At 45.4% G+C, this 12,089-nt stretch overlaps 1 protein-coding gene across 1 annotated transcript; it reads right to left on the reverse strand.

Annotated features, from left to right (window-relative positions):
• Nucleotides 1-3,690: 3,690 nt before the first annotated feature.
• On the reverse strand, nt 3,691-10,253 carry NME3 (NME/NM23 nucleoside diphosphate kinase 3). Its single transcript, XM_056534007.1, has 5 exons — nt 10,067-10,253; nt 7,847-7,977; nt 5,775-5,876; nt 5,577-5,689; nt 3,691-4,591 (listed from the first exon to the last, which is right to left on the reverse strand). The coding sequence occupies exons 1-5, from the start codon at nt 10,110-10,112 to the stop codon at nt 4,474-4,476; spliced, it is 510 nt and encodes a 169-aa protein (XP_056389982.1). The 5' UTR covers nt 10,113-10,253; the 3' UTR covers nt 3,691-4,473.
• Nucleotides 10,254-12,089: the final 1,836 nt, after the last annotated feature.

Below are 12,089 nucleotides of genomic sequence, written 5' to 3' on the forward strand. Positions count from 1 at the left end.
CGCATTGCATCGGTATATCGGCAAGGTAATTGCCGATACCTATAACGTCCAAAATCGTGAGTATTGGCCGATAATATCGGCCAAACCGATAATTGGTCGATCCTAACCCTTTAACCATTCTCTATCTACTTCTCAGTTTCTGGTCTGGATTATTAAATTGCGGATTAATGGAGTGGCAAAAAAAAAACAAAAAAAAAAAACACATAATAATGACAGGAAAAAACAAAACAAAAAGACACACAACTTTATTTTCCAAATTCTATTTTATTACAAAAAAGGGGCACAAGCAATGAAAAACCTTCTGTATCCCCAGCCTGTAAACAGATTACCCACTTACCCATACCAGCCCACTGTCGCCCATCGTGCCCAACAATCTCTCGACTGGACATTCGCAAGAAAAATGTAAACTTCAGACTTTGGTCTAATAAAAAACCTGACGAGAATTGGGGAAAACATCTGATTCGTAGGACTCGGCCCACAATGCCCTTATGGCTTCCATACTGTGTCACAATCATGGTGGGTGTAGAAGTATTGGGCAGACCCTACATTCAGGATACAATGCATTTAGTATATGGACCCAAAGATAACAATGAGGTTACACCAGTGTTTCCCAACCAGTGTGCCTCCAGCTGTTGCAAAACTACAACTCCCAGCATGCCCGGACACGTCAATTAATGCTGCTAAACAGGCTGAAGATTTATAGGATGATCTCTAGGTAGAAGCTACGTTTTCTGTATTTGCCCAGGATTAGACTAAGGCAGTGTTTCCCAACCAGAGTGCCTCAAGCTGTTGCAAAACTACAACTCCCAGCATGCCCGGACAGCCAAAGGCTGTCCGGGCATGCTGGGAGTTGTAGTTTTGCAACAGCTGGGGGCACCCTGGTTGGGAAACGCTGTACCAAGATGAAACCTTGCAGCTTTCTGCCATAAATAGCACCACCTCTGTCCTCAGGTTGTGTGCGGTATTACAACTTGGCGTCATTCACTCAAATGGCACCGAGCTGTAATACCTATAGTCTCTTGGAGAAATGACCGGCCGTTTATTACCCTTTAAAGGGGTACTCCGTTGGAATTTTTTTTAACCCCTTAAGGACACAGGACGTAAATGTACGTCCTGGTGCGGTGGTACTTAACGCACCAGGACATACATTTACGTCCTGTGCATAACCGCGGGAATCGGAGCGATGCCCGTGTCATGCGCGGCTGATACCGGCTGCTGATCGCAGCCAGGGACCCGCCGGCAGTGGCAGACGCCCGCGATCTCGCGGCCGTCCGCCATTAACCCCTCAGGTGCCGTGATAAATACAGATCCCGGCATCTGCAGCAGTGCGCGATTTCAATGAATGATCGGATCGCCCGCAGCGCTGCTGCGGGGATCCCATCATTCAGAACGCCGCACAGGGGTCCCCTCACCTGCCTCCTTCCGGCATCTTCTGCTCTGGTCTGAGATCGAGCAGACAGAACAGGAGATCACCGAAAACACTGATCTGTTCTATGTCCTATACAGATCAGTATTAGCAATCATGGTATTGCTAGGAATAGTCCCCTATGGGGACTATTCAAGTGTAAAAAAAAATTTAAAGTAAAAAAAAAAGTGAAAAATCCCCTCCCCCAATAAAGTAAAATGTCCGTTTTTTCCTATTTTACCCCCAAAAAGCGTAAAAAATTAATTTAATAGACATATTTGGTATCGCCGCGTGCGTAAATGTCCGAACTATTAAAATAAAATGTTAATGATCCCGTACAGCGAACGGCGTGAACGTAAAAAAAAAATAAAGTCCAAAATTGCTACTTTTGTAATACATTTTATAAAAAACAAAAAAATTATAAAAAATGTATTAAAAGTTTTTTAGATGCAAATGTGGTATCAAAAAAAAAGTACAGATCATGGCGCAAAAAATGAGCCCTCATACCGCCGCTTATATGGAAAAATAAAAAAGTTATAGGTCATCAAAATAAAAGGGATTATAAACTTACTAATTTGGTTAAAAAGTTTGTGATTTTTTTTTAAGCGCAACAATATAAGCAAAGTATGTAATAATGGGTATCATTTTAATCGTATTGACCCTCAGAATAAAGAGCAAGTCAAAATTAAATTGTCTGAGTCCTTAAGGCCAAAATGGGCTGAGTCCTTAAGGGGTTAAGGACCACGATTTTCCGTTTTTTCCTCCTCACCTTTTAAAAATCATAACCCTTCCAATTTTGCACCTAAAAATCCAAAGGATGGCAAATTTTTTGTGCCACCAATTCTACTTTGCAGTGACAGTCATTTTACCCAAAAATCTAAAGCGAAACGGAAAAAAAAAAAAAGAATAATTGTGCGATGAAATTTAAGAAAAAACGCCATTTTGAAACTTTTGGGGGCTTCCGTTTCTACATAGTACATTTTTCAGTAAAAATGACACCTTATCATTATTCTGTAGGTCCATACGGACGGTTAAAATGATCCCCTACTTATATAGGTTTGATTTTGTCGCACTTCTGGAAAAAATCATAACTACATGAAGGAAAATGTATACGCTTAAAATTGTCATCTTCTGACCCCTATAACTTTTTTATTTTACCCCGATATGGGAAGTTATGAGGGCTAATTTTTTTGCGCCGTGATCTGAAGTTTTTAGCGGTATCATTTTTGTATTGATCGGACTTTTTGATTGCTTTTTATTCATTTTTTCATGATATAAAAAGTGACCAAAAATAGGTTATTTTGGACTTTGGAATTTTTTCCGCGTGTACGCCATTGACCGTGCGGTTTAATGATATATTTTTATAGTTCAGACATTTACGCACGCGGCTATACCACATATGTTTATATTTATTTACATTTATTTATTTTTTTATGAGAAAAGGGGGGTGATTTGAACTTTTAATAGGGAAGGGGTTAAATCACATTTATTAACTTTTTTTTTTTTTTTTTTTTACACTTTTTTTTTGCAGTGTTATAGCTCCCATAGGGACCTATAACACTGCACACACTGATCTTATACACTGTTCACTGCAAAGCCATAGCTTTGCATTGATCAGTGTTATCGGCAGTCGATTGCTCAAGCCTGCATCTCAGGCTTGGAGCAATCAATCGCCGAAGGGACGCGCCGGAGGAAGGTAAGAGGACCTCCGCTTGCTTCCTCGCTGATCAAGAGACCGCATTTTCACTGCAGTGGTCCCAATCAGCAACACTGAGCAGCCAGGAAGGTTTCACTTTCGTTTTAGACGCGGCGTTCAACTTTGAACGCTGCGTCTAAAGGGTTAATAGCGCACGGCACCACGATTGCTGCCGCGCGCTATTAGCCCCGGGTCCCGGCTTCAGACCGTGACCCCGCGTTATATCGCGGGAGCCGGCCAAGGATGTAAATATACGTCCTTGGTCGTTAAGGGGTTAAGTCAACTGGTGCCATAAAGTTAAACAGATTTGTAAATTACTTCTATAAAAAATCCTATTCCTTCCAGTACTTATCAGCTGCTGTATACTACAGGGGAAGTTCTTTTATTTTTGAATTTATTTTATTTCTGACCACAGTGCTCTCTGCTGACACCTCTGTCCATGTCAGGAACTGTCCAGAGCAGGAGAGGTTTACTATGGGGATTTGCTACCACTCTGGACAGTTCCTGACATGGACAGAGGTGTCAGCAGAGAGCACTGTGGTCAGAAAGAAAGGAAATTCAAAAAGAAAAGAACTTCCTGTGGATCATACAGCAGCTGATAAGTACTGGAAGGGTTAAGATTTTTTAATAAAAAAAATTTACAAATCTGTTTAACTTTCTGGCACCAGTTGATTTAAAAAAAAAATGTTTTTCCCAGCAGAGTAATCCTTTAATTAAATGGACATAAGACAACAGAAGGAGGAAGTTGGCTGTGAGAAGAGGCACAGCTGCCATCACCATTCCTTCCCTATGTGGTAACTTATGCCACTTTTACAGTAACAGGCAATGACATATACACATTTGATGGCTTGGGCCTTAGCCGGGCATGTTGTACCTGTATTAAGGGGTTATCCAGACTGGAAAATAAGGAAAAAAAACTCCACCACCTGTCTTCAGGTTGTGTGTGGTATTGCAGCAAAGTTTAATTAAAAGTTAATGGAGCCAAGTTGTAATACCCGTCACAACCTGAGAATAAAGGTGATGCTGTTTTTAAAAGAAATTAGTTCTGTTTTTCTATTTCTGGATAATGTTAAACAGTATATATTCTGGATGTAACACCCAGATCTCCTTTTCGGGCTTACGCCCACAGCAGTGCCCTATTAAGAATATTCCCGGGAGACTGAAGGGTCAACTGGACAATGCGATTCAGGGGACACATTAGTGTTGTCTGGACGGAATTTAGAAGAAATACCCCAGGGTAAGTCTAAACACCCTTTACATTCCTGTTTCACTCCCAAGACTTTGAAGTAATGGTCCTAAAAAAAAAAAAAAAAAAAAATCAAAAAACTTGAAATTTGTAACTTTTCCACATTCATCCCTTCCCGGAGACATTTTACTCGTAGATCCAGCTCTCGGCATTGTCCTGCCAGCAGACAATCTCATCCGGTCTGAACCAGAGGGAAATCTCCCGCTGCGCACTCTCTGTGGAGTCGCTGCCATGGATCACATTCCTGAAAAATTAAAAATAAATGGATTATAGAGCAGCAGTGCAGGGATATAAGGGAAACCCTATAAGGAGTGGTCACTAATACAGGGTTAAAAATACTGGGTGGGGTGTACACTAAGAAGCCAAACAGGAGTCTGAACTACCACAGATGGGGCACATGCGCTGCAATCGCCCCACCCACAACTAGTATGGCAGCATTTTCCAACCAGGGTGTCTCCAGCTGTTGCAAAACTACAACTCCCAGCATGCCCAGACAACCTTCAGCTAAATCAAATCGATAGATATGAGATAGATATAGCTTCTGCAGCACTCCGAAATATGCGGTGGAAAATGAGAAGTTTATTCCATCAGACAAGCATGCTTGAAAATGGTCGCAACTGGCGACCGAAACGTTGCACCTTGTCTGATGGAATAAACTTCAAATTTTCCACCGCATATTTCGGAGTGCTGCAGGATCATCTTTTTCTTGTCTATAGTGCCTTGGACCGGGCCTCTGTCTGCTTGGACCCTCCTGAATTCCTTACACCTTAGGAGTGCTGCTCACCACTATCTTGTATCTATAGATACGAGACAGACAGGCAGGCAGACACGAGGCAGACACGAGGCAGACACGAGGCAGACACGAGGCAGACACGAGGCAGACACGAGACAGACACGAGACAGACACGAGACAGACACGAGACAGACACGAGACAGACACGAGACAGACACGAGACAGACACGAGACAGACACGAGACAGACACGAGACAGACAAGAGACAGACAAGAGACAGACAAGAGACAGACAAGAGACAGACACGAGACAGACAAAGAGGTCACTTAGAATACGGGGTGGGGGCCAAAGGCTGTCCGGACAAATTTGGTACTATATAGTTTTACCTTGAGGCACATTGGTTAGTAAACAATGTAGTATGGAGTGGCTGTGATATTCTGCAGAACACCATGACCCATTGCAAAGACCCACAATACCCCATTTACTTGTCACTTACCTGCTGACATCCACACAGAAATCTCCGCGAATAGTGCCTGGCAGGGAGTCGGCGGGATTGGTCTCCCCAAGCATAACGCGAGCTGTCTTCACTACATCCAGGCCCTGCCAGACCTGTAGAAAACCATGTTTTTCCATTAGACAATACCAAGGAAGGTGTAAGCAGGATGGATCAGGGATAATAGATAGCAGCTCTCACCATGGCAACAACAGGTCCGGAGCCCATATACTTCACAAGGCGATCATAGAACGGACGGTCCCGCAGGGAAATGTAATGTTCCTTTAAAAGAGACTCTGATGCCTGTAAAAAACAATTATATATCAATATAAAACATCGGGCTCGAAATAAGGTGTAATAATCTCTTCAATCATACAGGAAGAAAACACTATAAAAGGAGAAAGCAGCAAATGGACCAAAGGAGCGAGACAGAAGCTTCTCTTCTTTACAGAGCGTTCACACTACGGAATCTCCTCCACACCAGCAGCCTCCATTGTCTTCAATGGGATCCTGCAGAGCGGTGCACACACTGTAGAATGTTCTAATTCTGTTCTCCGCAGAAAGAATGATCATGTTTGTTCTTCCAGCAGAATCCAGTCGGATATGCATTGCCGTCTATGGTGACAACACATGGCCAAGCGACCTAGCGCCGAGTGAATTAGTCCAGGCAAGCTTTCCATAATGTGAAGGTACACTAAGGCCGGCTTCACACTGCAGAAAATATTTGAATGGAATTTCCACCGGAGATCCAGCCGGCAGCGTTAGAAATGCGCGGGTAGCATTGCTGTCCCCATAGACGGCTATGCATTTCAGAGCAGAACTGCCGAAAGATCCACTCATGAATACATTGCCGTCTATGGGTCCTAGTGCCGCCTGCGAGATCAGAAATGACTCCTGGAGATTCTGCAGTGTGAACCCGGTGTAATGAAGAAAACTGTGCCCCTGTAGTGGAATGTGACACTCCGCACAGGGACACAGTTTTCTGCTTTTCACTCCATCCCTGCTACCCTTTGTCAGGGGGACGGGGACACAGTTTCTCGGCGCATCTCCCCGCCACTTAGACTGTGAAGCGCAGCCAGAGGAGAGCTCCATAGACTTACTCCCACACTCCCGCACCGCAGATTCGCCATCCAACTGCAAGACTACAACTCCCATAGCATACCCTTACAGTGAGGACATGCTGGGGGTGTTAATCTTGCAACAGGTAGCGGACGGCTGGTGGATGTGTGGTGTGGAAGAAAGGCTGGGAGATGTGCTGCGAAACTGTGTCCCTTCCCCTTGAGAGAGGGAGCAGGCTAGAGTGCAAAAAACTGTCCTGTGTCCCTGTGCGGAGGGTCACATCCTGCTACAGGGACACAGTTTTCTTCATTACACCCCCCTTAATGAGGTCTCACACAAGCACTGACGAAGTATCAATTGTGGGAAGGGGTGGTCAAACTGAAAAAATGTTTTCAAATCAACTGGTGCAAGAAAGTTAAAACAGATTTGTAAATCACTTCTATTTAAAAATCTTAACCCTTCCAGTACTTATCAGCTGCTGAATACTACAGAGAAAATTGTGAATTTCTTTTCTGTCTGACCACAGTGCTCTCTCTGCTGCCACCTTTGTCAGTGCCAGGAACTGTCCAGAGCAGGAGAGGTTTTCTATGGGGATATGATTCTAATCTGGACAATTCCTGACATGGACAGAGGTGTCAGCAGAGAGCACTGTGGTCAGACAAAGGAAATTCACAAATTTCTCTGTAGTATTCAGCAGCTAATAAGTACTGGAAAGATTAAGATTTTTTAATAGAAGTAATTTATAAATCTGTTTAAGGGTATGTTCACACTACGGAATTCCACGGGCGGAATTCCACGGTGTGAGCTTAACATTAGTGTGAATAGGTCTCCACGAGACCCGTTTACACTGTGGAATTTCAGCAGCGGATAATAACGCCGCTGAAACTGTTCCTCGCAAAGAAAGAGGTTCATTCTTTGCACGGATTCTGCGAGCACTGCATAGCCGTCAATGGTGACGGCTCAGTGCCCCGCGGCCCTAGCGCCAAAGTATTTCGGCGGCGGCTGCCAGACGGAATCTCCACTCGCTGAATTCAGCGAGAGGAGATTCCGCAGTGTGAGCGCACCCTAACTTTCAGGCACCAGTTGATTTGAAAAGATTTGTTTTTGACTCGTTTCCACCGGAGTTCCCCTTTAACACTAAGGTTGCAGAACGAGTTGCAGACACCTGACTCGGTCAGACACATACCTACAAGGGTACAGCTTGTGTCACCCACCTGCATTAATTTCAGTGCAACCAGTCGGAAGCCCTTCCTCTCGAAGCGCCTGATGATCTCGCCAACCAGACGACGCTGATACCCATCGGGTTTTATAGCCAGGAAGGTGCGCTCATTGATCCCCGTCCAGACTGTAGAGAAAAGCCGTATAGTCAGTGACATGGAGACTCCATGCATTATGGCTGCATGCACACCACGTATTTGCTATACAGTTCCCGTATACGGTTTCAAGTTAAAAACTGTACGGAACCGTATAGAAAACCGTATGCATTGACCTAACATTGTAAACCGTAAGTCAAACGCATCATCCGGTTTAGTCCATTTTGCGTCTTATACGGATTTGTCAGTTTTTATTTTATTTTTTTTACCTGAACCCAAAACCGTAGCCTACCACGGTTTTTGGTCCAGGTGAAAAACTGTATTAAACCGTATACTTTTTTTTTTTTTTTTTTTTTTTTACATGGGAGTCAATGGGAACTGTACAGACCTGTATGTGCGTACGGTTCCATCCGGTGTTCACCATACGGTTTTTGGCTTTGCACAGTTTTTTTTCTTGGAATTTCAATCAAACAAGTGAAACTTTATTCAAAATGGAGTGAAAAGTTAAAAACTTATAAGTTTTTTTTCTTACAAAACGGATGCAACCGGACATGGGTTTTCAACCGTATATGGGTTAAAATTTGTACATACGTTTTAAGACAGTTTTTCAAATACGGTTACCAAATACGGTTTTCCTCTAAAAAACGTATGGCAAAACCGTACGCAACCGTATACAACCGTATGACTCCAAATACGGTTTTTCCCCGTATATGGTTCCAAAACGTATGTACGGTTCTATCCGTTTTTGCTATTTTATTGGAATTAGTTTTCAAGCAATTTTATAAAGTTACTATTGTTCTATTGAAATTCCTTCTGCGCATGTGTCAACTCCAAAAACGGATTCGAAAAACCGTGTGCAACCGTATTCTGAAATTCTGTGTACGGTTCTGATAGACAACAATGTTAAAAGAACCGCATACGGTTCGCATACGGTTTTCCAACCGGAGGCAAAAACGTAGTCGACAGCGTTTTTTGTCTACGGTTGAAAAATCGGCAAAACCGTATCCGAGGCAAAACGGATGCAACCGTACACAACATTTGGAATACGGTTTACAATGCATTCTCTATGCATACGGTTTCGGATACGGTTGTATATGTTTTTTTTTGCGGAAAACAGTATACGGTTTGAAAATCGTAGTGTGAACCCAGCCTTAGTCGGGTTTTGAGGAATCCGTTTTTCATCAAAAACCTGATTCGGGAACCGTACTGCAAAAACGTGGTGTGAATGTATAAACACAACAATATAACAATCTAGTACACAGGAAAAGACAAGAAGCCAAGAATAGACTATTCAACCCTTTAAAGGCCATACAATGATATTGCCAAGCAGTGTGCCTCCAGCTGTTGCAAAACTACAACTCCCAGCATGCCCGGACAGCCTTCGGCTGTCCGGGCATGCTTGGAGTTGTAGTTTTGCAACAGCTGGAGGCACATTGCTTGGGAAGCACTCTACTCGAGTTGTAGTTTTGCAACAGCTGGAGGGACACTGCTTTGGAAACACCACCATACAAGATGCTAATGAAGAATGAAAATAAACTATATTAGAATTTTAAATTAATATTTTTTTTAAAACCAATAGCAGGAAATTCTTAAGAAACTGATAGTAAAACTGTCTCTGTTGCCCATAGCAACCTTTGAATATCTATCTAAGGCTGTTGCCCATAGCAATTTGTAACGAGCTCTGATTGGTTGCTAGGGGTAACAGACAGTTTTCCAATTAGACTGTTTATAAATATCATAACCACTGTATGAAAAATGTATCAAGACTAGAACAAGGGAAGCGGTCACCATAGCAACCGGATCCCAACGGTCACTTGGAAAAAGCAGCCTGCCTGGTTGCTATGGGTAACAGCTGTCCAGCAATCATTCATATGTAACTGTATCACCTGACACTATAGAGCGGTATCTGTGGCCCGGATGTACTGCGTGCAACGTGGAACTACTACTCCCAGCATGCCCGGACACACTGGGAGCTGCAGCGCCATAACAAAGAGCCGCACACTGCACAGGAGTCATATACAGACAATGCGCTAGTGACCTCCACACAATGCACAGGCCCTGTCTATAGGACACTGCAGCCCCGCGACCATAACAGGACCCCCGGTACACCCCGCCACTCACCGGTGGGGAAAATGTGCGCGAAGACGGTGAGCACCAGGCAGATCATGGCGAGAGCAGGACAGGACCGGGGCCGCGCACGTCACCTCAGCCGGGATACCGGGGCCGCGCACGTCACCTCAGCCGGTAAATTGGACCGCCCCTTTCCGAAGTTTTCCGAAGATAGAAGGGGGAGGAGCAAGTGTACCGAGGCTACAGCGGGGAGGAGCGAGGGCAGAGCGGGGAGGAGCGAGGGCAGATCATTTCACCGTACGTCTGCAGAAGCCACGCCCCCTCACCCCCCTCCCGGAGGATGGAGAGCGCCAGAGCACAGCTCTAATACAAGACAGTGGAGGGGGAGAATGAAGACGTCCACAGCTCCTCCCCCCCGCTCTGTACACACAGGACCTAAGATATCACGGGGAGGTTTGATGTTATCACGGGGGAAACACAGTGCGGGGGAGGGGAGAGGGAACATGCAGAGCGGGGGAGGGGAGAGGGAACATGCAGAGCTCCATAATGACTGCTGTGTGTGAGGAGACACTGGGGATGAGAGGACATAATACACGGGATGTATAGACTGCAGGGGAATACATATCATACTGGGGATGATTTCTATGTGTGAGGGGGGGGGGGGGGGGGCTACTGAATGACACATGCTGGGAGTCGTAGTCCCTGCTATGTGTGTATATGTCAGTGGTTCCCAACCAGGGCATGCTGGGAGTAGTAGTTTTGCAACATCAGTAGGCACCCTGCTTGGGAAACACCCAGTTAGGTAACAGAACCTGAGTGCTTACTCACCAGAGTGCCTCCAGCTGTCGCAAAACTACAACTCCCAGCATGAACTGACAGCTGAAGGGAATGCTGGGTGTTGTAGAAATGCAAGATCTTAATGGCCACAATTTAGAGACCATTGTACAGTGATCTCCAAACTGTGGCCCTTCAGATGTTGCTGGGTAACTACTCACTTCCTGGCTCCCCTCAACAGCACGATCACCGCCTGCCACTGCTTGAGGAGGACCTCCACCGCTGCTCACATCACAGTTCAGTCACTCTGCCCAGACTACCATGGGTGGGCAGAGCAGGGGAACAGAACTTTAACCCTCGCGCCACCTCCACGATCTGCTATTGGTCGGTCGCTTCTGACCAACCAATAGCAGAGATGGGTGGGGTGGCACCGCTGCCACCTCACTCCTATCACTTCAGGGTGATTGAAGCTGTCTTGGACAGCCTTGAACACCCCTATTTACCGGGTCACCGGAGACACATATGTCCTGGAATCGCTGCCAATCTCCGGTCTGAATTGACAAAGGGGGGCTGGAGATCCCCCCAGGCATTGGCACGGAATGCCTTCTGAATGATTTCAGCAGGCCTCCTGTTCCGTTCACCTCCTGGTTACCAGTGGTGAACAGAAACGCTGAGGGCGTACAGGTACGCCCTTGGTCCTAGACAGGTTAATGATTTCATAAAACTCCACTCACAGAATTCTGCAAGTGAAGTTTTAATGTGGCATCCGCCGCCAAAATCCGTTTTCTCCTCTTCAATTTCCCCTGGATGAAGCTGTACAATGTACTGTGTTATTTCTCCTGTATGTCCCTCCTGACATGAATTTCTCTCGAAGCTGCTGTGCAATGAACGCTGACATGAAGACCTCTGTACACACCCCGTACATCTCTGCTTCCCTGTATAGACCCCGTACATCTCTGCTTCCCTGTATAGACCCCGTACATCTCTGCTTCCCTGTATGAACCCCGTGCATCTCTGCTTCCCTGTATGAACCCCGTGCATCTCTGCTTCCCTGTATGGACCCCGTGCATCTCTGCTTCCCTGTATAGACCCCGTACATCTCTGCTTCCCTGTATGGACCCCGTACATCTCTGCTTCCCTGTATGGACCCCGTGCATCTCTGCTTCCCTGTATAGACCCCGTACATCTCTGCTTCCCTGTATGGACCCCGTGCATCTCTGCTTCCCTGTATAGACCCCGTACATCTCTGCTTCCCTGTATGGACCCCGTGCATCTCTGCTTCCCTGTATAGACCCTGTGC

This window comes from Hyla sarda, chromosome 8 (assembly GCF_029499605.1).
Source record: "Hyla sarda isolate aHylSar1 chromosome 8, aHylSar1.hap1, whole genome shotgun sequence".
NCBI lineage: Eukaryota > Metazoa > Chordata > Amphibia > Anura > Hylidae > Hyla > Hyla sarda.

Coding starts and splice junctions, on each gene's coding strand:
- NME3 (XM_056534007.1), bottom strand. CDS start 10,112: ATGATCTGCCTGGTGCTCACCGTCTTCGCGCACATTTTCCCCACCG. Junction 7,978..10,066: donor CGCGCACATTTTCCCCACCG/GTGAGTGGCGGG, acceptor TTTTCTCTACAG/TCTGGACGGGGATCAATGAG. Junction 4,592..5,576: donor TTCTGTGTGGATGTCAGCAG/GTAAGTGACAAG, acceptor TTAATTTTTCAG/GAATGTGATCCATGGCAGCG.